The sequence below is a fragment of the Oncorhynchus keta genome, chromosome 22, assembly GCF_023373465.1.
Source record: "Oncorhynchus keta strain PuntledgeMale-10-30-2019 chromosome 22, Oket_V2, whole genome shotgun sequence".
NCBI classification, from domain to species: Eukaryota; Metazoa; Chordata; class Actinopteri; order Salmoniformes; family Salmonidae; genus Oncorhynchus; species Oncorhynchus keta.
The window spans coordinates 5241516-5265481 of NC_068442.1; the positions used below are offsets into that span (position 1 = coordinate 5241516).

At 43.3% G+C, this 23966-nt stretch overlaps 1 protein-coding gene across 3 annotated transcripts in view; it reads right to left on the reverse strand.

The window, feature by feature from the left end:
• The window catches only part of LOC118400958 (sodium-dependent neutral amino acid transporter B(0)AT2-like), a 49471-nt gene extending 25813 nt beyond the window's left edge, over positions 1–23658 (reverse strand). The window contains exons 1-5 of one of the 3 annotated variants that reach the window (XM_035798013.2): positions 23549–23658; positions 19704–20253; positions 2725–2882; positions 473–599; positions 39–220 (exon numbers count right to left, since the gene is read on the reverse strand). In XM_035798013.2, the coding sequence (XP_035653906.1) occupies positions 39–220; positions 473–599; positions 2725–2882; positions 19704–20253; positions 23549–23632 (1101 nt within the window). In that variant the 5' untranslated portion in view covers positions 23633–23658. Of the gene's footprint in view, positions 1–38; positions 221–472; positions 600–2724; positions 2883–19703; positions 20254–21497; positions 21518–21697; positions 21870–23548 lie in introns of those variants that run through there. The other 2 variants (XM_035798014.2, XM_035798015.2) reach the window with 2 other exon arrangements.
• Positions 23659–23966: the final 308 nt, after the last annotated feature.

Consider the following 23966-nt stretch of genomic DNA (forward strand, 5'->3'; position numbering starts at 1 on the left):
ACCAAGCTCCCCACCCCCATTTACTCTCTCTCTCTCACCTTCCCGGAGGACTGGATGCCCTTGATCATGGCGAGGCAGACCATGGACCAGGCGGCCAGCAGACAAATGGTCATCCTCCAGTTGAGGCCTCCGCTCTCAGAGATGGAGTCAGAGATGTTCAAAGCCTCACGGTACCAGTAGTAGGTGGTGGCCGAACTCTTCTCACACTCAGGCACCACAACTGGTGGGAGGAGGGACAGACAAAATGGTGGTTGTTACGGATTAGACCAGAGCACGCTTTATAATGGATTGTGTGTCTACAGTATGGCTAATGGCTTACTGTATCGCTTTCACTGGGAAGTATCTAAGCACTATGACTTTATTACCTGTTTTTTTATGAACTTGTATGCTAGTTATGAAGAGCCACCTGTATAGTTCTTGTGTAATGATGATATGAGCGCGTGCTGGATGAAGGTGAGTGTGTGTGTCTTACACATTGTGGTTTTGTTCTTGACCAGGGGACACTCGTGCCATGGCAGAGGCTGCTGGAAGGACTGGGAGAAGTAGAAGAGACTCCACCCAATGATCACATTGTAGTAGAGGGCCACAAAGAAGCACACCTGCAGAACAAAAAGTTATTGTTGAATACACACATATCACATTTGAGATCAGAATTTTAACACCCACAATGTTAAATTGAACACTTTCTTAGGAATTATATTTGACCCACCAAAACAGTGTTAAACTAACACCCCCAGAGGGTTGGATCCATAACACTGTGGGTGTGGCAAATGCCTTGTGACAGAGACATGGATGTTGTAATTCCTATTGGAATCCAGATATAGGGAGGATATTGAAACTTCTCATCACCCATAATCTGCATTCAGAATGAGTGCTATGGTGAGGAATTTGTCAAACAAGATTACCTAAACCATCTAAACTGGAAGAACAGTCTCAGTAATGGGGGCAATAGGCCCAACCACTTACAGATTGGTTTAGAAAACTGTCAGTTATTTATCTTAGATCAAATAATCAATCAATGTGCATGCAGAAAGACATTTAAAAAATAAAAAACTATTATAAAATATACCTGCAAAAAAGCATGCTGGGAAATAGGATATTTATTTTACCTTTATTTAACTAGGCAAGTCCGTTAAGAACAAATTCTTATTTTCAATGACGGCCTAGGAACACTGGGTTAACTGCCGGTTCAGGGGCAGAACGACAGATTTGTACCTTGTCAGCTCGGGGATTTGAACTTGCAACCTTCCGGTTACTAGTCCAATGCTCTAACCACTAGGCTACCCTGAGAACCCTCCCAAGTATTTTTTCACTCTGAGAGAGTTAACGGAAATGAACTCAACATGGTTGAGTAACAACCACACCACAAACTGTTGCTTCATCTGTGATTCAATCGACACTTCATTTATTCACTGCAGGTGGTGTCAATTTCAATCCAAATGGTGTAAACCCCACTAGAATCATCACTCAGATATAATGCTCACAACACTTTTACCTCCACACCGAGTGTAAATGATTGAGGTTTTACAACTAGGTAATGGTGATACCCATCTACTGTCGGACTATGGTTAGAGAGCAGGCAGAGGCAGAGATGCAATTTGCTTTAAGAGTCTTTATATATTCAGGTGATGATACATGGCATGGAATGATTGACAGTTGCTGACATGAGACTTTGTCTTGAATTGGATGGACTAGCCGGTTGGTCTGTAGCAGTGAAGGCTGCTGAGGGGAGGACGGCTCATAATAATGGTTGGAAGGGAGCCAATGGAATGGCATCAAACACAAGGAAACCATGTGCAATGTATTTGACACCATTCCACCTATTCCGCTCCAGCAATTACCACGAGCCCGTCCTCCCCAATTAGGGTGCCACCAACCTCCTGTGGTCCGTAGAGTATGTTTGTATGGCTTCTATTTCAATGACGCATACTGTTTCTTGGTGTGAGAGTTGTATGACGGTGTCCAATTGCTCAACTTTGTCTGGGTGAAGCACCCCGGATTGAAAAGAGGCGCCCTCAAACCTGCCCGTTTAAATACCTGGCCATAGTGTTATATAGCGGGTACACCTTCAACGAGTGCCCTCCATCCTCACGTGACCATAGAGTTGGGTAGGGGGCACACCTGTCACGAATGCCCTCTCCCCACCTCCACATCACCGATCAGGGAATTCTGAACACAGAGATTTTAACCACACATTTGCTGTGCACAATCCAAATCATTACAACCTGAACACAACCAATCCATCTAAAGTTATCGTTATAATGCTTTTATCAATAAAAAAAAACATTGTGACAGCAACCCAAACCTAAACCCCAGAGGAGCAAGGCCAAGGCAACACACTAGTTAAACAACACGGATCCTGAATACAGAATGCTGATCTACATTAAACCATGCTCAACCAACACGTGTTGTCATGCTGGACACGCACTGCCAGTTCGTTCGCAGAATGGTGTCGTGCCCTATTCAATACCCAAAATTTCCTCTGCTCTAAACCTGTTACTCTTTAAAGCAGCTTGTCTTATCCTTTCTCAATTATTGTCCTTTGTCTGTCAGTGTGTGTGTGTGTGTGTGTGTGTGTGTGTGTGTGTGTGTGTGTGTGTGTGTGTGTGTGTGTGTGTGTGTGTGTGTGTGTGTGTGGGCATGCAAAAAATCCTACTTGTGTGTGTGTGTCCTTTCCCCTTTTTCTAAGGTGTGGTGCCCGTAGTGGCAGTGCCGCTGACTCACCACACAGCTGGCAAACCCGATGCCCCCCAGACGAGGGCTGATGTAGTTCCACACCCCAATGCTGCCCCTGCGGATCCGCTGCCCCACTGACAGCTCCAGGAAGAACAGGGGGATGCCAATCACAATCAGAAGGATCAGGTAGGGCACCAGGTAGGCCCCTGTGGAGAAGAAGAAACACACCAGGGTCAGAAACCGTATCTCTCGCGCGCACACACACGCACACGCACACACACACACACACACCCACACACACACACACACACACACACACACACACACACACACACACACACACACACCACACACCATGTAGTGAGTTTCTGCCTCGTTGTGTCCTCGCACGACTCAAGTAATTTTCCCTCATCATGGTGTGTGGTGCCACCAAATAGTATATCAAGCTGGAATTTACTCAGGTCTCAAATTTACGCAAATCGAGCTGTGGTTACTTGAGTCCACATCAGAGAGATAAACATTCCTTATTTCCTTAATAGGGAGAATTACTAAGACACAGCCCGTAATAGCACAGCTCCGTAAAACACAGGGTCTGTCTGTCTCTCAGGAAGATACTCTCAGGGCATCAGAACATACTCAGAAGACATGAGACTGCAACTGGAAGACACATGGTAGATAGAGATCACATAAAAACCTTTGTTCAAAGGAAATGGTGGTTGGCATTAAGCATGTCCTATAATCTTTCAATGTTTTTACAGCAGGAGCCATATTGCCACAAGTAACTGGAAGAGATGAATACAATGTATAGTCAGTAGATCACTTGAATAAAAACAAACCTCCAAAGCCTTTAACTGTTTTGCTTCTAACTAATTTAACTACAAAGTGACTCATTATGAATCATAAATAAGGATATAACATCTGACAATAAGCTATAGTTTCAGAACAAAGTTGTTGTTTTTTTGTCTGGAAAACAAAAAAGTCACTGGTTGAGGAAAATTTGGTCACTGGTTTCAGCCTCCCGAAAACAAGATTAGCTGGCCCGGAACGGCAGATAGGCCGACTCGTCAACCAGGAACCAAAGCACGTTGGAAATGTATCTATTACACGAAACCTACTATATCTCCTCTCATACTGGCTCAACAAGTTTCCAACCCCACTGATCATTTTCACCTTTTTTTCTTCAACCTTTTATGGCCACGCACGTCTCCAACTCAATCATTCAGTTTGTTGACGACACAACAGTGGTAGGCCTAATTACCAAGAATGACAGGACAGCATACAGGGAGGAGGTGAGGACCCTGGCGGAGTGGTGCCAGGAAAATAACCACTCCCTCAAACAAAACAAAGGAGCTGATCGTGGACTTACAGGAGACAGCAGAAAGAGCATGCCCCTATCCACATCAATGGGGAGGCTTGCCTTCAAGTACATTAAGACCTGAAATGGTCCCTTCACACAGATGGTGTAGTGAAGAAGGCTCAACAGCACCTCTTCAATCTCAGGAGGCTGAAGAATTTTGTCTTGGTCCCTAAGACCCTCACAAAATTCTACAGGTGCATCATTGAGTGCACCCTATCGGGCTGTATCACCGCCTGGTACGGCAATTGCAGCGTCTGCAACCGGGATTGTGCGGTCAGCCCAACACATCAGTGGCACACTGCTTGCCTTCCAGGACATCTACAGTACCCGGTGTCACAGAAAGGCCAAGAAGATCATCAAAGACCTCTGCCACCGGAGCCACAGCCTGTTCACCCCGCTACCATCTTAGGAGACAGTACAGGTGCATCAAAGTTGGGACGAGAGACTGATAAACAGATTTTTATCTCCAGGCCATCAGACTTAAATACTCACCACTAACCGGCCTCCGCATAGTACTCTTCCTTGAACCTTAGCCACTGTTACTAGCCGACAACCAACCGGTACTATACCTTGCACCTTAGAGACCGCTTTGCCCTATGTATATCGAGTCATTGAACACTGGTCACTTTAATAATGTTTACATACTGTTTTACCGACTGTATATGTATATACTGTATTCTACTAATGGCTCATCCTATATACGTAATGACTGCTGTACACACCTTTTCCATTCATATACAGTGACTTCAGAAAGTATTTACAGCCCTAGAATTTTTCCACATTTTGTTGTGTTACAGCCTGAACTTAAAATGGATTAAATTGAGATGTTTTGCTCACTGGCCTACAAACAATAGTCCATAATGTCAAAGTGAACAGATGCTTTTCAAAAATTGTACCTAATTATTTCAAATCAAATTGTATTTGTCACATGCACCGAATACAACAGGTGTGGACCTTAACCAACAATGCAGTTCAATAAATAGAGTTAATCAAATATTTGCTAAATAAGTAAAAGAAAAGATTACATAACAATGAGGCTAAATACAGGGGTGCCGGTACTGAGTTAATGTGCTGGGGTAAGCTATTTTGCCACAACTTTGGAAGTATGCTTGGGGTTATTGTCCATTTGGAAGACCCATTTGCAACTAAGCATTAACTTCCTGACTGAGGTATTGAGATGTTGCTTCAATATATCCACATCATTTCCCTGCCTCATGATGCCATCTATTTTGTGACGTGCACCAGTCCCTCCTGCAGCAAAGCAACCCCACAACATGATGCTGCCACCCCGTGCTTCACGGTAGGGATGGTGTTCTTCTGCTTGCAAGCCTCCCCATTTTTCCTCCTAATAAACAGTTATATTTATGTTTCATCAGACCAGAGGAAATTTCACCAAAAATTATGATCTTTGTCCCCATGTGCAGTTCCTGAGCGGTATGACGGCTACGCGGTCCCATGGTGTTTATACTTGCATACTATTGTTCGTACACATGGACGTGGTACCTTCAGGTATTTGGAAATTGCTCCCAAGGATGAACCAGAATTGTGGAGGTCCTTCCCGCCCTCGCCTCCCACCCTCCCCCGGCTAATACAGGGCTTATCTTATGGGTTAATAATGGCTGTCATAGGAAAAAAGCTGTGGATGGATCAATATTGCAGTTACTCCACATAATGTAGGTATTAAGAGTTTGATGAGTCTGACACTGTGGCTGGTTTAACTTGTGAACAATATATTTTCTGTAGCACACCTGATGGTCACTATGGTTTTTGTTATTCCATCCATAAGCTCCCTACATTACTCTCTCCAGAAATAAATCTCTCACTGTTGCCGCCTGCTACCGACCCCCCTCAGCTCCCAGCTGTGCCCTGGACACCATTTGTGAACTGATCGCCCCCCATCTAGCTTCAGAGTTTGTTCTGTTAGGTGACCTAAACTGGGATATGCTTAACACCCCGGCAGTCCTACAATCTAAGCTAGATGCCCTTTGCATCCTGTAGCTCCAACTCCAAAAAGTTCTGGGACACTGTGAAGTCCATGGAGAACAAGAGCACCTCCTCCCAGCTGCCCACTGCACTGAGGCTAGGTAACATGGTCACCACCGATAAATCCATGATTATCGAAAACTTCAACAAGCATTTCTCAACAGCTGGCCATGCCTTCCGCCTGGCTACTCCAACCTCGGCCAACAGCTCCGCCTCCCCCGCAGCTCCTCGCCCAAGCCTCTCCAAGTTCTCCTTTACCCAAATCCAGATAGCAGATGTTCTGAAAGAGCTGCAAAACCTGGACCCGTATAAATCAGCTGGGCTTGACAATCTGGACCCTCTATTTCTGAAACTATCCGCCGCCATTGTCGCAACCCCAATTACCAGCCTGTTCAACCTCTCTTTCATATCGTCTGAGATCCCCAAGGATTGGAAAGCTGCCGCAGTCATCCCCCTCTTCAAAGGGGGATACACCATGGACCCAAACTGTTACAGACCTATATCCATCCTGCCCTGCCTATCTAAGGTCTTCGAAAGCCAAGTCAACAAACAGGTCACTGACCATCTCGAATCCCACAGTACCTTCTCCGCTGTGCAATCTGGTTTCCGAGCCGGTCACGGGTGCACCTCAGCCACACTCAAGGTACTAAATGATATCATAACCGCCATCGATAAAAGACAGTACTGTGCAGCCGTCTTCATCGACCTTGCCAAGGCTTTCGACTCTGTCAATCACCATATTCTTATTGGCAGACTCAGTAGCCTCGGTTTTTCGGATGACTGCCTTGCCTGGTTCACCAATTACTTTGCAGACAGAGTTCAGTGTGTCAAATCGGAGGGCATGCTGTCCGGTCCTCTGGCAGTCTCTATGGGGGTGCCACAGGGTTCAATTCTCGGGCCGACTCTTTTCTCTGTGTATATCAATGATGTTGCTCTTGCTGCGGGCGATTCCCTGATCCACCTCTACGCAGACGACACCATTCTATATACTTTCGGCCCGTCATTGGACACTGTGCTATCTAACCTCCAAACGAGCTTCAATGCCATACAACACTCCTTCCGTGGCCTCCAACTGCTCTTAAACGCTAGTAAAACCAAATGCATGCTTTTCAACCGATCGCTGCCTGCACCCGCATGCCCGACTAGCATCACCACCCTGGATGGTTCCGACCTTGAATATGTGGACATCTATAAGTACCTAGGTGTCTGGTTAGACTGCAAACTCTCCTTCCAGACTCATATCAAACATCTCCAATCGAAAATCAAATCAAGAGTCGGCTTTCTATTCCGCAACAAAACCTCCTTCACTCACGCCGCCAAGCTTACCCTAGTGAAACTGACTATCCTACCGATCCTCGACTTCGGCGATGTCATCTACAAAATTGCTCCCAACACTCTACTCAGCAAACTGGATGCAGTTTATCACAGTGCCATCCGTTTTGTCACTAAAGCACCTTATACCACCCACCACTGCGACTTGTATGCTCTAGTCGGCTGGCCCTCGCTACATATTCGTCGCCAGACCCACTGGCTCCAGGTCATCTACAAGTCCATGCTAGGTAAAGCTCCGCCTTATCTCAGTTCACTGGTCACGATGGCAACATCCATCCGTAGCACGCGCTCCAGCAGGTATATCTCACTGATCATCCCTAAAGCCTACACCTCATTTGGCCGCCTTTCGTTCCAGTACTCTGCTGCCTGTGACTGGAACGAATTGCAAAAATCGCTGAAGTTGGAGACTTTTATCTCCCTCACCAAGTTCAAACATCAGCTATCTGAGCAGCTAACCGATCGCTGCAGCTGTACATAGTCTATTGGTAAATAGCCCACCCATTTTCACCTACCTCATCCCCACACTGTTTTTATTTATTTACTTTTCTGCTCTTTTGCACACCAATATCTCTACCTGTACATGATCATCTGATCATTTATCACTCCAGTGTTAATCTGCAATATTGTAATTATTCCCTAACTCCTCATGCCTTTTGCACACATTGTATATAGACTCCCCTTTTTTCTACTGTGTTATTGACTTGTTAATTGTTTACTCCATGTGTAACTCTGTGTTGTCTGTTCACACTGCTATGCTTTATCTTGGCCAGGTCGCAGTTGCAAATGAGAACTTGTTCTCAACTAGCCTACCTGGTTAAATAAAGGTGAAACAATATATAATTTTTTTTTGTTAAAAACATTGAGTCTGAGAACTGCCAGCACACAGCTGAAATTAAGGAATGTTGCCCACATTCCTTGAAAATCAAATTTTGCCATTCCATTGTGTGGGTCTTAGTTGATGTATCTTGTGTCATTGGGGCTAATCATGATGATTAGAGGGTGGGGGAGGTGGGTTATTATTTCACTTTCCATCTCGTTTTGTCTTTCCACTATCATCAATCTGTAATGATGGACATTTTAAGAAATTCAACATCTACTCTGTCTGCACAGCTTCCCAGGCAACCACAGCTGCATGAATGCGGTGATATAGCTTTCCCAAGGCAAAGAAGGGAGGATATACTGTGAAGACTGAGTCACTGGATTACTGGTGCTCTTCCATGCCGTCCCTAGGAGGGGTGCGTCACTTGAGTGGGTTGAGTCGCTGACGTGGTCTTCCTTTCTGGGTTGACGCCCCCCTTGGGTTGTGCCGTGGCAGAGATTTTTGTGGACTATACTCGGCCTTGTCTCAGAATGGTAAGTTGGTGGTTGAATCCCTCTATCCCTCTAATGGTGTGGGGGATGTGCTTTGGCAAAGTGGGTGGGGTTATATCCTGCCTGTTTGGCCCTGTCCGGGGGTATCATCGGATGGGGCCACAGTGTCTCCTGACCCTTCCTGTCTCAGCCTCCAGTATCTATTCTGCAGTAGTTTGTGTCGGGGGGCTTGGGTCAGTCTGTTATATCTGGAGTATTTCTCCTGTCTTATCTGGTGTCCTGTGTGAATTTAATTATGCTCTCCCTAATTCTCTTTTTCTTTCTTTCTCTTTTTCTTTCTTTTTCTTCTTCTTTCTTTTTCTTTCTTTCTCTTTTTCTTTCTTTCTTTCTTTCTCTTTCTTTCTTTCTCTTTTTCTTTCTCTCTCTCTCTCTCTCTCCCTCAGAGGACCTGAGCCCTAGGACCATGCCTCAGGACTACCTGGCATGATGACTCATTGCTGTCCACAGTCCACCTGGCCGTGCTGCTACTCCAGTTTCAACTGTTCTGCCTGCGGCTATGGAACCCTGACCTGTTCACCGGATGTGCTACCTGTCCTAGACCTGCAGTTTTCAACTCTCTAGAGACAGCAGGAGTGGTAGAGATACTCTCGATGATCGGCTATGAAAAGCCAACTGACATTTACTCCTGAGGTGCTGACCTGTTGCACCCTTGACAACTACTGTGATTATTATTATTTGACCATGCTGGTCATTTATGAACATTTGAACATCTTGGCCATGTTCTGTTATAATCTCCACCCGGCACAGCCAGAAGAGGACTGGCCACCCCTCATAGCCTGGTTCTTCTCTAGGTTTTGTCCTTTCTAGGTAGGGAGTTTTTCCTAGCCACCGTTCTTCTACACCTGCATTGCTTGCTGTTTGGAGTTTTAGGCTGGGTTTCTGTACAGCACTTTTGATATATCAGCTGATGTAAGAAGGGTTATACAAATACATTTGATTTGAAGACAGACCCAACATGCTGTAAGTCATAGTTATTCGTTTCAAATCAATTCAGCATTTCAGGCACACACTCCAAATACAAACACAGAAAAGCTTCACCAAAAAGTGCCAAACCAAATATTTCATAATTGAAATAAAAATAAAAAAAATACCAGAAAACCCTCTCCCCTTCCCTCTGAAGCTAGGACAGCAGAGTCCCTGCCCATCTTCTGAAAACATCTGAAACCCTACCTCTTCAAAAGAGTATCTTAAATAATCCCACAGCACCCACCTGCACCCCCCCCCCCAAAAAAAGAATGTTTTACTTAATATGACTGTGATATGTTTGTCCCACCTAGCTATCTAAAGATGAATGGACTAATTGTAAGTCCCTCTGGATAAGAATGTCTGCTAAATGAATAAACTGTACAAATGTTAATCAATCTCTGTAGTTGGTTGCATTTCCTAAAGCCTAAGTAATTCACTTTTACGTGACATCACATTTTGTTCATTTGCATTGTTATTTTCAAGCATTCGGATGGGACATGAGTGCTACAAATTGTATGAATCAATGGGTCCTGCACATTGTTTGGTCGGCTGTGTGGCTATACTATTAGGCTTATGGTTTGAATCTTTTGTCAAATGACGTCTCACCATTATTTCTCGCATTTATTTCATGTTGATCAATATTTCCGCTATGCTTGCCTATTGTAGCTGATCAAATAAATGTCTGAGCAATAAATATTGTAATTTATAATGCTTAATAGAGGCACCAATAAATTGTCCAGCTCACTTATTGTATGCTCTTTTCAAGTACACTCCCTTATATCTGAGCTTCTAAAGTGACTCAGGGTTTACTAATTATTGTGAAGAAGTGTATTCAGTGAACTGTATTCTATAATTAGTTAGAAAACAATAGTAATGCAATTGTGTATTGCTGCTGTTTGTCTGATATCAAAAGTCCATGATCAGCTCTGTTGACCATGTTAGCATTTTGCTGAGGCAATGGGGTGAGAGGTACACTATTTCTGTTCGGGAATGACATGTGGCCCATTATTTACATGGTCCTCAATGACGTGCATGTTTACCTTGTTTACATGTGCATGTTTACCTGGCAACAACCACATGAGTGTTTCAAAGAGCTGTCAGTCAAGGCAAACTCATTAATAAAAGATCCCCGCCCACTCATTCTGTTCTTTCAGGTTCCCTGATAGTTAGAGATGAGAGAGGGTACAATTTCTTCAATTCTGAGCATTTTATTTGTGTAAAAATATTTAACGGGTGATGTTTTGGCTATTTTTACTTGGGGAAGAGGATGACTGTGCAGGGCCTTTTTAAGGACAGGAGTTTTTCAGGATAAAAAAAAAATGAAATGGAGATGAGCACATGCAAAATCCTCGAGGAAAACCTGGTTCAGTCTGCTTTCCACCTGACACGTGAAGATTAATGAACCTTTCAGCAGGAAAATAACCTAAAACACAAGGCCAAATCTACACTGGAGTTTGTGAACGGCCGAGTTTTGACTTAAATCTACTTAAGCAAGACTTGAATGGTTGTTTAGCAATGATCAACAACAAATTTGACAGAGCTTGAAGATTTTGTAGAAGAATAATGCAAATATTGTGGAATAATTCAATGGGTATTGATACTTTCTGAAGGCATTGTATCTTGATTAGATAAGTATTCAACCCCCCTAGTCAATACATGTTAGAATCACCTTTGGCATCATTTATAGCTGTGAGTCTTTCACATCTGGATTGTACAACATTTGTCTGGGTAAGAATCATCTAATAATGGTAAAATATGAACACAATATTTATCTGGACACTTTCAAATTGTTATATTGCTACTATGCAAATATGCACTTTCTGTATCCTGTGCATGTGATAAATATTTTAATTTATTTTTTGATTGATTTTTTGATTGATTGATTTTTTGATTGATTTTAATTGATATAGTGTTTATTTACCAGAGACGGTAATGTGAAGTACAGCATGACCTGTACCAAAGTTAGATTAGGATACAGGCCAAGGACTAGATAAAGTGTATTTTTGCTACTACTTTCACCACTTTTAGCCTTGAAATCTTTGGATGCTTACTACACTACCTTACTCACTCTGTTTAGCACATGGCCTCACATGTGAATTCTTAAAGAGATGATTGGGGTGAAGGTTTAAGATGCTGAATGGTTGTAGACCACAGGAGATTGGTGGTACCTTAATTGGGGAGGATGAGCTTGAGCTAATTCAATGTAAAAAAAACACAATTTAAAATGTTGCTACATAGGACCGAATCGAGACAGTCGGTCACAAATTAGTTTACATCCCTGTTAGAAAGCAATTCTCCTTTGTCAAGATAATCCATCCACCTGACAGGTGTGGCATATCAGGAAGCTGATTGAACAGCATAATCATTACACAGGTGCACCTTGTGCTGGTGACAGTAGAAGGCCACTCTAAAATGTGCAGTTTTGTTACACAACACAATGCCACAAATGTCTCAAGTTTTGAGAGATTGTGCAATTGGCATGCTGACTGCAGGAATGTCCACCAGAGCTGTTACCAGATAATTTCATGTTAATTTCTCTAATATAATGCCATTTTAGAGAATTTGGCAGTACGTCCAACCGACCTCACAACCGCAGACCAGGTGTAACCACGCCAGCCCAGGACCTCCACATCTGGTTTCTTCACCCGCGGGATCATCTGAGACCAGCCACCGAAAATGTTTAACTGTGGGTTTGCATAACCAAAGTATATCGGCAAAAACTTTCATAAAAGGTCTCTGCGTGCTCACAGATGAATCCCGGTTTAAATTGTACCGGGCAGATGGCAGTCAGCATTTATGGCATTGTGTGGGCGTGCAGTTTGCCGATGTCAAACTTGTCTATATAGTCCAAATCAGGATGATCCATACTTTTTCAAAAATATTTTTTACCAATCTATTGAACTTACAGGTAACAAACGATCCAATCATTATGGTGGGAGACTATAACACAGTGCTAAGTACATCAATGGTCCGTAAAGGAAATCCCTACAACCCTGACATTGTGAGATATACATGCAGACTTAATCAAGCTAGTCATCTCGATTACTTTCTTGTCTTTTTCTCACTTTGCATCAAATGTTAAACAGTATTGATAGGAGACAGAATGCGATCGGCCATCATCGAATTGGCCTTCACATAACATAACAGAATTTCCACGTGCAACACAAGTTCAGCAAATCCCTTTATTGATTGGGATACGTTTAAAATGTACCTTCAGATGTTATTTAATTCAGTTTGTCTAAAAGAGACAAGACTAACAAGGGAAATAAAGGAACTAATAGTGCAGGTAGATATCAATAAATATGGTACTACAGAGATATAAATCAAGTTAGAGGAAAAACAAAAAGAAGTGGAGGATATTCTTCAAGAATGATCTACATTTACATTACATTTAAGTCATTTAGCAGACGCTCTTATCCAGAGCGAATCTAATGTAATCGTTACTAAAGACGGAGTCATCCATGAGTCTCCGAATGACATTTTAAAGGAGGAAGCTAAATATTTGAGAGACATGTTTTCTTTTTCGTTTTCTCCGCACCCTCTGAATGATGTAATGAATTATTTCCAAATAATATATATATATTTTTTTAATTAACAAAATATCAGTGCGAAGGCCAGGAATAACTTTTTGAGGCTACTAAATCCTTTCAGTCTGGAAAAAAACCCAGGGCTTGATAGCTTACCGGTAATCTCCATTATTAGCTTGTTTTAACTACTTCTATAGAAATGGTAGTCTTTCAGGTACTCAGCAGGAAGGTCTGATTTCACTATAATTAAAACAAGACCATGATGGCAAATATAAAGATCCAGTCCAGCTAGAAAACTGGACGCCTCTTACACAAAACAATACTAGCGAAATGCATAGCATTCAGAATTAACAATACATTGGAGATAATATACGACAACTACTAGAAATAATAGAACAACATGAAACTTCTAAAGAAGCCACAGGCCTGGTATTTATAGCATATTTTGAAAAGGCCTTTGGTGAAGTAAGACTGGATTTTATATACAGTATAAATGCCTGAATTAAAATAAAAAAAATCTTATTCAATGGGTAAAAGTAATGTATAGCAACCCCAGGTGTAAAATAGTAAATAGCGGCTACTTCTCAGAGAGATTTGAACTGTAAAGAGGCATTAAAAAAGGGGGGTCTGCTGTCAAATAACAACATTAGAGGATTACAAATGCAAAGGCTTAAATACAAAGATGTCCATGTATGCCGATGACTCAGGTTTTAAGTCTGCAAGCTAGATCCCTGCAATGTCTCATTGAAGATCTAGATAACCTTTCTGTACTTTCTAATTATGACAAGTGTAACATATTACGTACTGGATCTTTAAAAAACACAACTTTGACATTACCCGGCAGTTTACCTTTAAAATGGGCTGACGATGAAGTAGACCTACTCAGTATTCATATCGCGAAATATATCAAAGAGCTCCCCACAATGAATTTCATGAGAACACTAGTAATAACAGACAAGATCCTGCAACCATGGAGAGGTAAATACCTGTCTATTTATGGGAAAAAATGACACTGATTAACTCCTTAGTCATATCTCAGTTAACTCACTTATGGCGCTGCCTACTCCTGATGATTCGTTAATTTAAAAAAAAATATGAGCAAAAAATATTTTGCTTTATCTGGGATAAGGTGTGCCTATCTATATAATGAATATGAACTGGTTGGGCTGAGACTATTAAATATAAAAGCACTAAACCTTTCTATAAAAGCTTCACTTATACAAACGTTTTACTTGAACCCAAAATGGTTCTCAAGTAGATTATGAAGAAAAGCTCATCCCTTGTTTAAAAATGGCCGTATTGCCTTTGTGCTGATTGCCATGTCTCATTTTTGATGAACTGAAAATTAAACCTTGTTTAAAGTATCTCTCTTTTTAAAACAAGCATTGCAGAGCTGGTTACAATTTCAATTTTATCCCACGGAAAAGATAGAACAAATATTACAAAAAATATTATGGTTAAACTCAAATGTGCAGGTTGATAAAAGACCTGTATTTATGTTTGAAAGGGGCCTTTTGATTTTTAAATGATATTGTAAATTGGAATTGTAGATTTATGTCTTTCATGGACCGATCGGAATTGTATGGAATGGTCTGCTCAATCCAAGATTACAACCAATTGATCACAGCATTACAGCAAAACTGGAGGAGGCAGGTGGCAGTGGTAGTGAACTGGTATGTCTGTCCAATATAAAGGATAAAAGTTTCATTTGAGGACCGGGATGTTGATAACTGTGCCATACAGATTACAAAATAGCTGGGAAGAGATTTTTGATGTACCGATTCCATGGAATAGGGTGTATGAGTTGATATATAAAACAATGCAAGAATCAAGGTGGGTTCGTGTCCCGAAATGACTTGGTGGGAGATCTGTCGACGTGCCCCTGACCCTGGTTGCTCCTGTGACTCGCTCTGGATGGGAGTGTCTGCTAGATGACTGAATGTAATGTAAATGTTGAGCGGTTTCACTGCAGGTAGATTGTACGTTTAAATATTCAATCAAAATAAAATATGTATATACAGTTGAAGTCGGAGGTTTACATACACCTTAGCCAAATACATTTAAACTCCGTTTTAAATCATTCCTGACATTAAATCCTAGTAAAAATGTCCTGTCTTAGGTCAGTTAGAATCACCACTTAATTTTAAGAATGTCAAAATAATAGTAGAGAGAACGATTTATTTCACATTCCCAGTGGTTCAGAAGTTTACATACACTCAATTAGTATTTGGTAGCATTGCCTATAAATTGTTTAACTTGGGTCAAACGTTTCGGGTAGCCTTCCATAAGCTTCCCACAATATGTTGGGTGAATTTTGGCCCATTCCGCCTGACAAAGCTGGTGTAACTGAGTCAGGTTTGTAGGCCTCCTTGCTCGCACATGCTTTTTCAGTTCTGCCGACAAATTTTCTATAGGTTTGAGGTCAGAGCTTTGTGATGGCCACTCCAATACCTTGACTTTGTTGTCCTTAAGCCATTTTGCCACGACTTTGGAAGTATGCTTGGGGTCATTGTCCACCTGGAAGACACATTTGCGACCAAGCTTTAACTTCCTGACTGATATCTTGAGATGTTGCTTCAATATATCCACATAATATTCCTGCCCCCTGATGCCATCTATTTTGTGAAGTGCACCAGTCCCTCCTGCAGCAATGCACCCCACAACATGGGCGACTTTAACCTCCCCACGTCTACCTTTGACTCATTCCTCTCTGCCTCCTTCTTTCCACTCCTCTCCTCTTTTGACCTCACCCTCTCACCTTCCCCCCCTACTCACAAGGCAGGCAATACGCTCAACCTCATCTTTACTAGATGCTGTTCTTCCACTAACCTCATTGCAACTCCCCTCCAAGTCTCCGACCACTACCTTGTATCCTTTTCCCTCTCGCTCTCATCCAACACTTCCCACACTGCCCCTACTCGGATGGTATTGCGCCGTCCCAACCTTCGCTCTCTCTCCCCCGCTACTCTCTCCTCTTCCATCCTATCATCTCTTCCCTCTGCTCAAACCTTCTCCAACCTATCTCCTGATTCTGCCTCCTCAACCCTCCTCTTCTCCCTTTCTGCATCCTTTGACTCTCTATGTCCCCTATCTTCCAGGCCGGCTCGGTCCTCCCCTCCCGCTCCGTGGCTCGACGACTCATTGCGAGCTCACAGAACAGGGCTCCGGGCAGCCGAGCGGAAATGGAGGTAAACTCGCCTCCCTGCGGACCTGGCATCCTTTCACTCCCTCCTCTCTACATTTTCCTCCTCTGTCTCTGCTGCTAAAGCCACTTTCTACCACTCTAAATTCCAAGCATCTGCCTCTAACCCTAGGAAGGTCTTTGCCACCTTCTCCTCCCTCCTGAATCCTCCCCCCCCCCTCCTCCCTCTCTGCAGATGACTTCGTCAACCATTTTGAAAAGAAGGTCGACGTCATCCGATCCTCGTTTGCTAAGTCAAACGACACCGCTGGTTCTGCTCACACTGCCCTACCCTGTGCTCTGACCTCTTTCTCCGCTCTCTCTCCAGATGAAATCTCGCGTCTTGTGACGGCCGGCCGCCCAACAACCTGCCCGCTCGACCCTATCCCCTCCTCTCTTCTCCAGACCATTTCCGGAGACCTTCTCCCTTACCTCACCTCGCTCATCAACTCATCCCTGACCGCTGGCTACGTCCCTTCCGTCTTCAAGAGAGCGAGAGTTGCACCCCTTCTGAAAAAACCTACACTCGATCCCTCCGATGTCAACAACTACAGACCAGTATCCCTTCTTTCTTTTCTCTCCAAAACTCTTGAACGTGCCGTCCTTGGCCAGCTCTCCCGCTATCTCTCTCAGAATGACCTTCTTGATCCAAATCAGTCAGGTTTCAAGACTAGTCATTGAACTGAGACTGCTCTTCTCTGTATCACGGAGGCGCTCCGCACTGCTAAAGCTAACTCTCTCTCCTCTGCTCTCATCCTTCTAGACCTATCGGCTGCCTTCGATACTGTGAACCATCAGATCCTCCTCTCCACCCTCTCCGAGTTGGGCATCTCCGGCGCGGCCCACGCTTGGATTGCGTCCTACCTGACAGGTCGCTCCTACCAGGTGGTGTGGCGAGAATCTGTCTCCTCACCACGCGCTCTCACCACTGGTGTCCCCCAGGGCTCTGTTCTAGGCCCTCTCCTATTCTCGCTATACACCAAGTCACTTGGCTCTGTCATAACCTCACATGGTCTCTCCTATCATTGCTATGCAAAGCTGATCCTCGGCAAGACGGAGCTGCTCTTCCTCCCGGGGAATGACTGCCCGTTCCATGATCTCGCCATCACGGTTGACAACTCCATTGTGTCCTCCTCCCAGAGCGCTAAGAACCTTGGCGTGATCCTGGACAACACCCTGTCGTTCTCAACTAACATAAAGGCGGTGGCCCGTTCCTGTAGGTTCATGCTCTACAACATCCGCAGAGTACGACCCTGCCTCACACAGGAAGCGGCGCAGGTCCTAATCCAGGCACTTGTCATCTCCCGTCTGGATTACTGCAACTCGCTGTTGGCTGGGCTCCCTGCCTGTGCCATTAAACCCCTACAACTCATTCAGAACGCCGCAGCCCGTCTGGTGTTCAACCTTCCAAGTTCTCTCACGTCACCCCGCTCCTCCGCTCTCTCCACTGGCTTCCAGTTGAAGCTCGCATCCGCTACAAGACCATGGTGCTTGCCTACGGAGCTGTGAGGGGAACGGCACCTCAGTACCTCCAGGCTCTGATCAGGCCCTACACCCAAACAAGGGCACTGCGTTCATCCACCTCTGGCCTGCTCGCCTCCCTACCACTGAGGAAGTACAGTTCCCGCTCAGCCCAGTCAAAACTGTTCGCTGCTCTGGCTCCCCAATAGTGGAACAAACTCCCTCACGACGCCAGGACAGCGGAGTCAATCACCACCTTCCGGAGACACCTGAAACCCCACCTCTTTAAGGAATACCTAGGATAGGATAAAGTAATCCTTCTCACCCCCCCCTTAAAAGATTTAGATGCACTATTGTAAAGTGGCTGTTCTACTGGATGTCATAAGGTGAATGCACCAATTTGTAAGTCGCTCTGGATAAGAGCGTCTGCTAAATGACTTAAATGTAATGTAAATGTAACATGATGCTTCCACCCCCGTGCCTCACGGTTGGGATGGTGTTCGTCGGCTTGCAAGCCTCCCTCCTTTTCCTCCAAACATAACGATGGCCATTATGGCCAAACAGTTCTATTTTTGCTTCATCAGACCAGAGGACATTTCTCCAAAAAGTATGATCTCTGTCCCCATGTGCAGTTGCAAACCATAGTCTGGCTTTTTTATGGCGGTTTTGGAACAGTGTCTTCTTCCTTGCTGAGCGGCCTTTTAGGTTATGTCGATATAGGACTCATTTTAATGTGGATATAGATACTTTTGTACCTGTTTCCTCCAGCATTTTCACAATGTCCTTTGCTGTTGTTCTGGGATTGATTTGCACTTTTCGCACCAAAGTGCATTCATCTCTAGGAGACAGAATGCATCTCCTTCCTGAGTGGTATGACGGCTGCGTGGTCCCATGGTGTTTATACTTGCGTACTATTGTTTGTACAGATGAACGTCGTACCTTCAGGTGTTTGGAAATTGCTCCCAAGGATCAACCAGACTTGTGGAGGTCTACAATTCTTTTTCTAAGGTCTTGGCTGATTTCTTTTGATTTTCCCATGATGACAAGCAAAGAGGCACTGAGTTTGAAAGTAGGCCTTGAAATACATCCACATGTATAATATATATATATATATATATATATATATATACAGTCGGAAGTTTACATACACTTAGGATGGAGTCATTAACTTCTTGGTGACAGGGGGCAGTATTTTCATGTCTGGATGAAATTCAACTGGCTGCTAATTAATCGAACAAAAGGACAATTTGTGATGTTTATGGGACATATATTGGAGTGGCAACAAAAGAAGCTCGTCAAAGGTAAGGCATGAATTATGAATTATATTTCTATTTCTGCGTTTTGTGTCGTGCCTGCAGTGTTGAAATATGGTTTCTCTCTTTGTTTACGGAGGTGCTATCCTCAGATAATAGCATCGTTTGCTTTCGCCGAAAAGCATTTGACAGCAAGCAATCTGACATGTTGGCTGGATTCACAACACATGTAGCTTTAATTTGCTATCTTGCTTGTGTGATTTCATGAAAGTTAGATTTTTATAGTCATTTATTTGAAATTGGCGCTCTGCTCTGCATTTTCACCTTATTTGGGGGGGTTACTGTTATTGTTGCCTATTGCGGTGTGGTTCATTGTGCCATTTGGTGATTGTTACTAGGTAAGCTGTTAGCTATTAAAAGAGGAGAGACAGAGACACTCAGACAGTCATGTGACCACTGTGATGTTGATCAGCAAGAGGTTTACCCTTAAGAGCAACACACACAAACACAAAATGTGGCAGGCTAACCTCTCCAAATCCTAACGCCATGGGCAGGCGACTTCTATACTCTAACCAATAAGAACAACAGCCACTCACCTCCTCCGTTCTTCTGACACAGGTAGGGGAACCTCCAGACATTGCCCAGGCCTACAGAGTAGCCCACCTGGGCCAGGATGTACTGCAGCTTGCTGTTCCAGGCTGGCCTCGCTGCATCATCTTCTGCGTCCGAGCCTTCGTCCTCCACGTCCATGTCTCCGTTGAGGCTAAGCTCCTTCCCTTCCCCATCACCTCTGCCGCCTCCCACGATCAGCGAGCTCTTCTTAAAGGAATCATCACAAGTGTCCTCGTTGGATAGCAGGTCTTTGACGGACTCCCTGACATCATCGTCAAGCTCTCTCTTGACGGCCTTGCTGTTTTTGGGCATTTGATAAAGCAGACCAGGGCGAGGGGTGGAATGTCTTTGGGCTAGTTGCGGGAGGGGTGTGGGAGCAGTGCAGTTCTGGTAGTTATTCTGAAATCCGGGTAGTGTCTGTACAAGGCAAGGGCTTAGAGATGGTCTGTCAGGGGTTGGATAAAGTATCTGTCTTGGAGGTTTGTGATGGAGGGTTGAGAAGGAGTTGTTTATTTCTTCATTGTCACAAAATGCCTGAGGGGAAAGAAATCCAAAAACAAAATTACTTAAGGGTACAATGTAAATATAAAAAATGCAATATGCATTACTTCAGGGAAAACAGCATGAGGGTGTATGATTCATAGCGATGCAATAACTGGTAGATGTTAACACAGGACCCATGTTTTATGAAAATCAGACTACAATATTGAACTTTTCCTCATCAGTATATGGCAACAAAATACTAGGGTACAACATCCACAACTCCAGTAAAGGCAGAATGAGAGTGTGTATTGGTGATATCACCACTCTCTGATGGTGACACAGAACTCATGTTTTAAAGAAATCAGATACTGTATTTACTCAAAGAAGAGAGCGGAGGAGAGAGGAAGTAAGGGGGGGGGTCTGTCAAAAATCAATTCCGCACAAGGAAATCATATGACAAATGTGACCAAAATCGACGAATGTGCCATTGTCTATTTATTGTCTACGTTTATTGAAACATGGATTGGACTTTTGCTATGACAGGTCTGATATCGAGACGATCATGTATCCTCGCCTCTAAATAATTCATCCCCAACGCCAAGCACCAGGCAATTTGCATACCAACCCAAACACGCATTGTCCTCGCAACTCAACATGAGCGCAGAGAAAACCAACAGACGTAAAATGTAACAAAAAATTACCCCGAATATAGCCCTTATTAAGGTATTAGTATAATAGTTGTGATGTGATCATGCTTCGGCCGATAGTTCTTAAAATCCCCATTGTGCATAAATGAAACCCCAAAAAGCACGAAATTATACAATGTTGCAATGGTGCAGAATATAGCAGTCTTCTCTTTCCCTTTTGGCCGACCCGTGGTTTAAGTGGTTAAATGATTTCCTTTGACCACTTCCAGATTAGCCTTGTTCATTCACTAAGTATGGGCTTCATTTCATCAGCAAATAAACGTACATTGTAATAAACGTACATTTTAGAGTGTAGGTGGAGTAGTACACTAGGCTGTAGCCTATATACAGAAAGATTGAAACCTATTCATATTGTCTTGTTAATATCATTTGACTACTGTATTAAATGTACATGTGCATTTCTATTTATGATGAAATAAGAAATCGTTCCATGTTCCTAATGAATACGTCGCCGTATGGCATATTCCACTATAAAGGGCTACATTAAGCCATTAAAAAGGCAAGACATGCATGTGTATGTGAATACAAAAAAATGCATGATTAAATACATAGCCTACATGTCGAAAAAGTAATGGATGAGAGGAATACCTGGCGCCATGTTGTTTATTCAAGAGACAATTTGTTGAAGGAATGAACATAAATGAATTCCTCCCTCCCCGCCCAGCCACATCTCCTCTGTAGTGCCACCCATGTGCGGTATTTCATCATACGCTCACTGCCCACATCCTGCGCAATGCAACAACATTCTATTCAGCTCAAAACATATATTTATTGTAAATGATGTTTACCTTTAGTATAGATTCGTCTTCTGTAAAATTCAGATGTTGGTCTTTTTCGGAAAGAAGCGTCTCAAGGAATGAAATTGTGACAGAAGCACATGCACGGGGGAGACATCATCACTCGTGGTGCGTCTCTGGTCCTATACTGCCGGTGTAGTGTTGTGCGAAACAAACTCAAGGTGTTCGACTAGTCTGCGTTTTAGTAATAGGCTACAGGCAGAGCGGTGATAGGAGTGCTCGGCTTCTCTCTTTGTCAATATTTGATCCAAAAGCCCATTATTTTTTGCTAAATTTTTCCCTATATATTTAGGTCGATTTAATATGGTATACTTATATTCAAACCCCTCGTGAATGCGCACGATAAACTAAATACTCGTTTTAAAAATGTCTAATCTCCCCTATTTGCACTTGGTATGATCCACTACTAACCTCTTACAATACACTGAACAAAAAAACACACAACATGAAGTGTTGATCGCATGTTTCATGAGCTGAAATAAAATATGTATAAAAAGCTTATTTCACTCAAATTTTGTGCAGAATTTGTTTTACATCCCTGTTAGTGGACATTTCTCATTTGCCAAGATAATCCATCCAACTGACAGTTGTGGAAAATCAAGAAGTTGATTAAACTCATGATCATTACACAGGTACACCTTGTGCTGGGGACAATAAAAGTCCACTCTAAAATGTGTAGTTTTGTCACACAACGCAATGCCACAGATGTCTCAAACTTTACATGTACTATGCATTGTGGCAGGTAGCGTTTTCCTTGCATCTGCCAAACCCAGATTTGTACGTCGGACTACCAGTTGTTGAAGTGTGATTCATCACTCCAGAGAACACCTTTCTACTTCTCTCGAATCCAATGGCGCAAGTGTTATACCACTCCAGCTGACACTTGGCATTGCGCATGGTGATCTTAGGCTTGTGTGCAGCTGCTCGGCCATAGAAACCCATTTCATGAAGTTCCAGACAAACAGTTCTTGTGCTGTCATTGCTTCCAGAGGCAGTTTGGAACTTGGTAGTGAGTGTTGCAACCGAGGACAAACGATTGTTACAAGCTTACACGCTTCGGCACTTGGCAGTCCCGTTCTGTGAGCTTTTGTGGCCTACCAATTCGTAGCTGAGCCAGTGTTGCTCCTAGATGTTTCCACATCACAATAACAGCATATACAGTTGACCGGGGCAGCTCTAGAAGGGCAGAAATTTGACAAGCTGACTTGTTGGCAAATTGGCATCCTATGAGGGTAACATGTTGAAAGTCACTGAGCTCTTCAGTAAGACCATTCTACTGTTAATGTTTGTCTATGGAGATTGCATAGCTGTGTGCCCGATTTTATACACCTGTCAGCAACGGGTGTGACTGAAATAGCCATGAAGAAATGCACTTTAAATGCACTTTAACATAGTAGTAGTTTATAGCCTACAACAGGTCTATATGACCAGCCACAAACATTTTATCCAAAAAATATATTTATGTTTTGTCGTAGAGATATATCCTACGGTAGCATCATCGCCTGACACTAAATGTATATTTTCACTGAATTAAAGGTTGTACTTTTTGGTCCATTTCACTTTATGTTCTAAATCCACAGAGAGACATAGGGAAATTACAGTGGGTCCAGAACAGAGCAGCATGCCTGGCCCTTAAATGTACACAGAGAGTTCACATCGATGACATGCATGTCAATCTCTCCTGGCTCAAAGTAGAGGAGAGATTGACTGCATCGCTACTGTTCAAATGACTAGCTCACAGCTCAGACACCAATGCATACATGCCACCAGGGGACTCTTCAGACAATCATGCATACCCCACAAGACATGCAACCAGGGGTCTCTTCAGACATTCATACATACCTCACAAGACATTCCACCAGGGGGTCTCTTCACTGTCCCCAAGTCCAGAACAGACTCTGGGAAATTAACGGACCTAAGAACCATGGCGACATGAAACTCTATTCCACATCAAGTAACTCATGAAAGCAGTAAAATCAGATTTGAAAAACAGATAAAACCACACCTTATGGAACAACGCGGATATGAAGAGACACATGCACAAACACGCACAGGCACATGATCGCACATGCGCTCTACACAAACATACATTGTAATATTTGAGTATGGTGGTATCATACATTTTGTGTTGCAGATATGTCGTGATGTAGTGATGTTATATGATGTACTGTTTTGTTTTGTAGCTTTTTGTAGCTTAATGTGTTTGTTCCCCATGAAGAGTATCAGCTAAAGGGGATCCCTAAAATACAAATACATACCC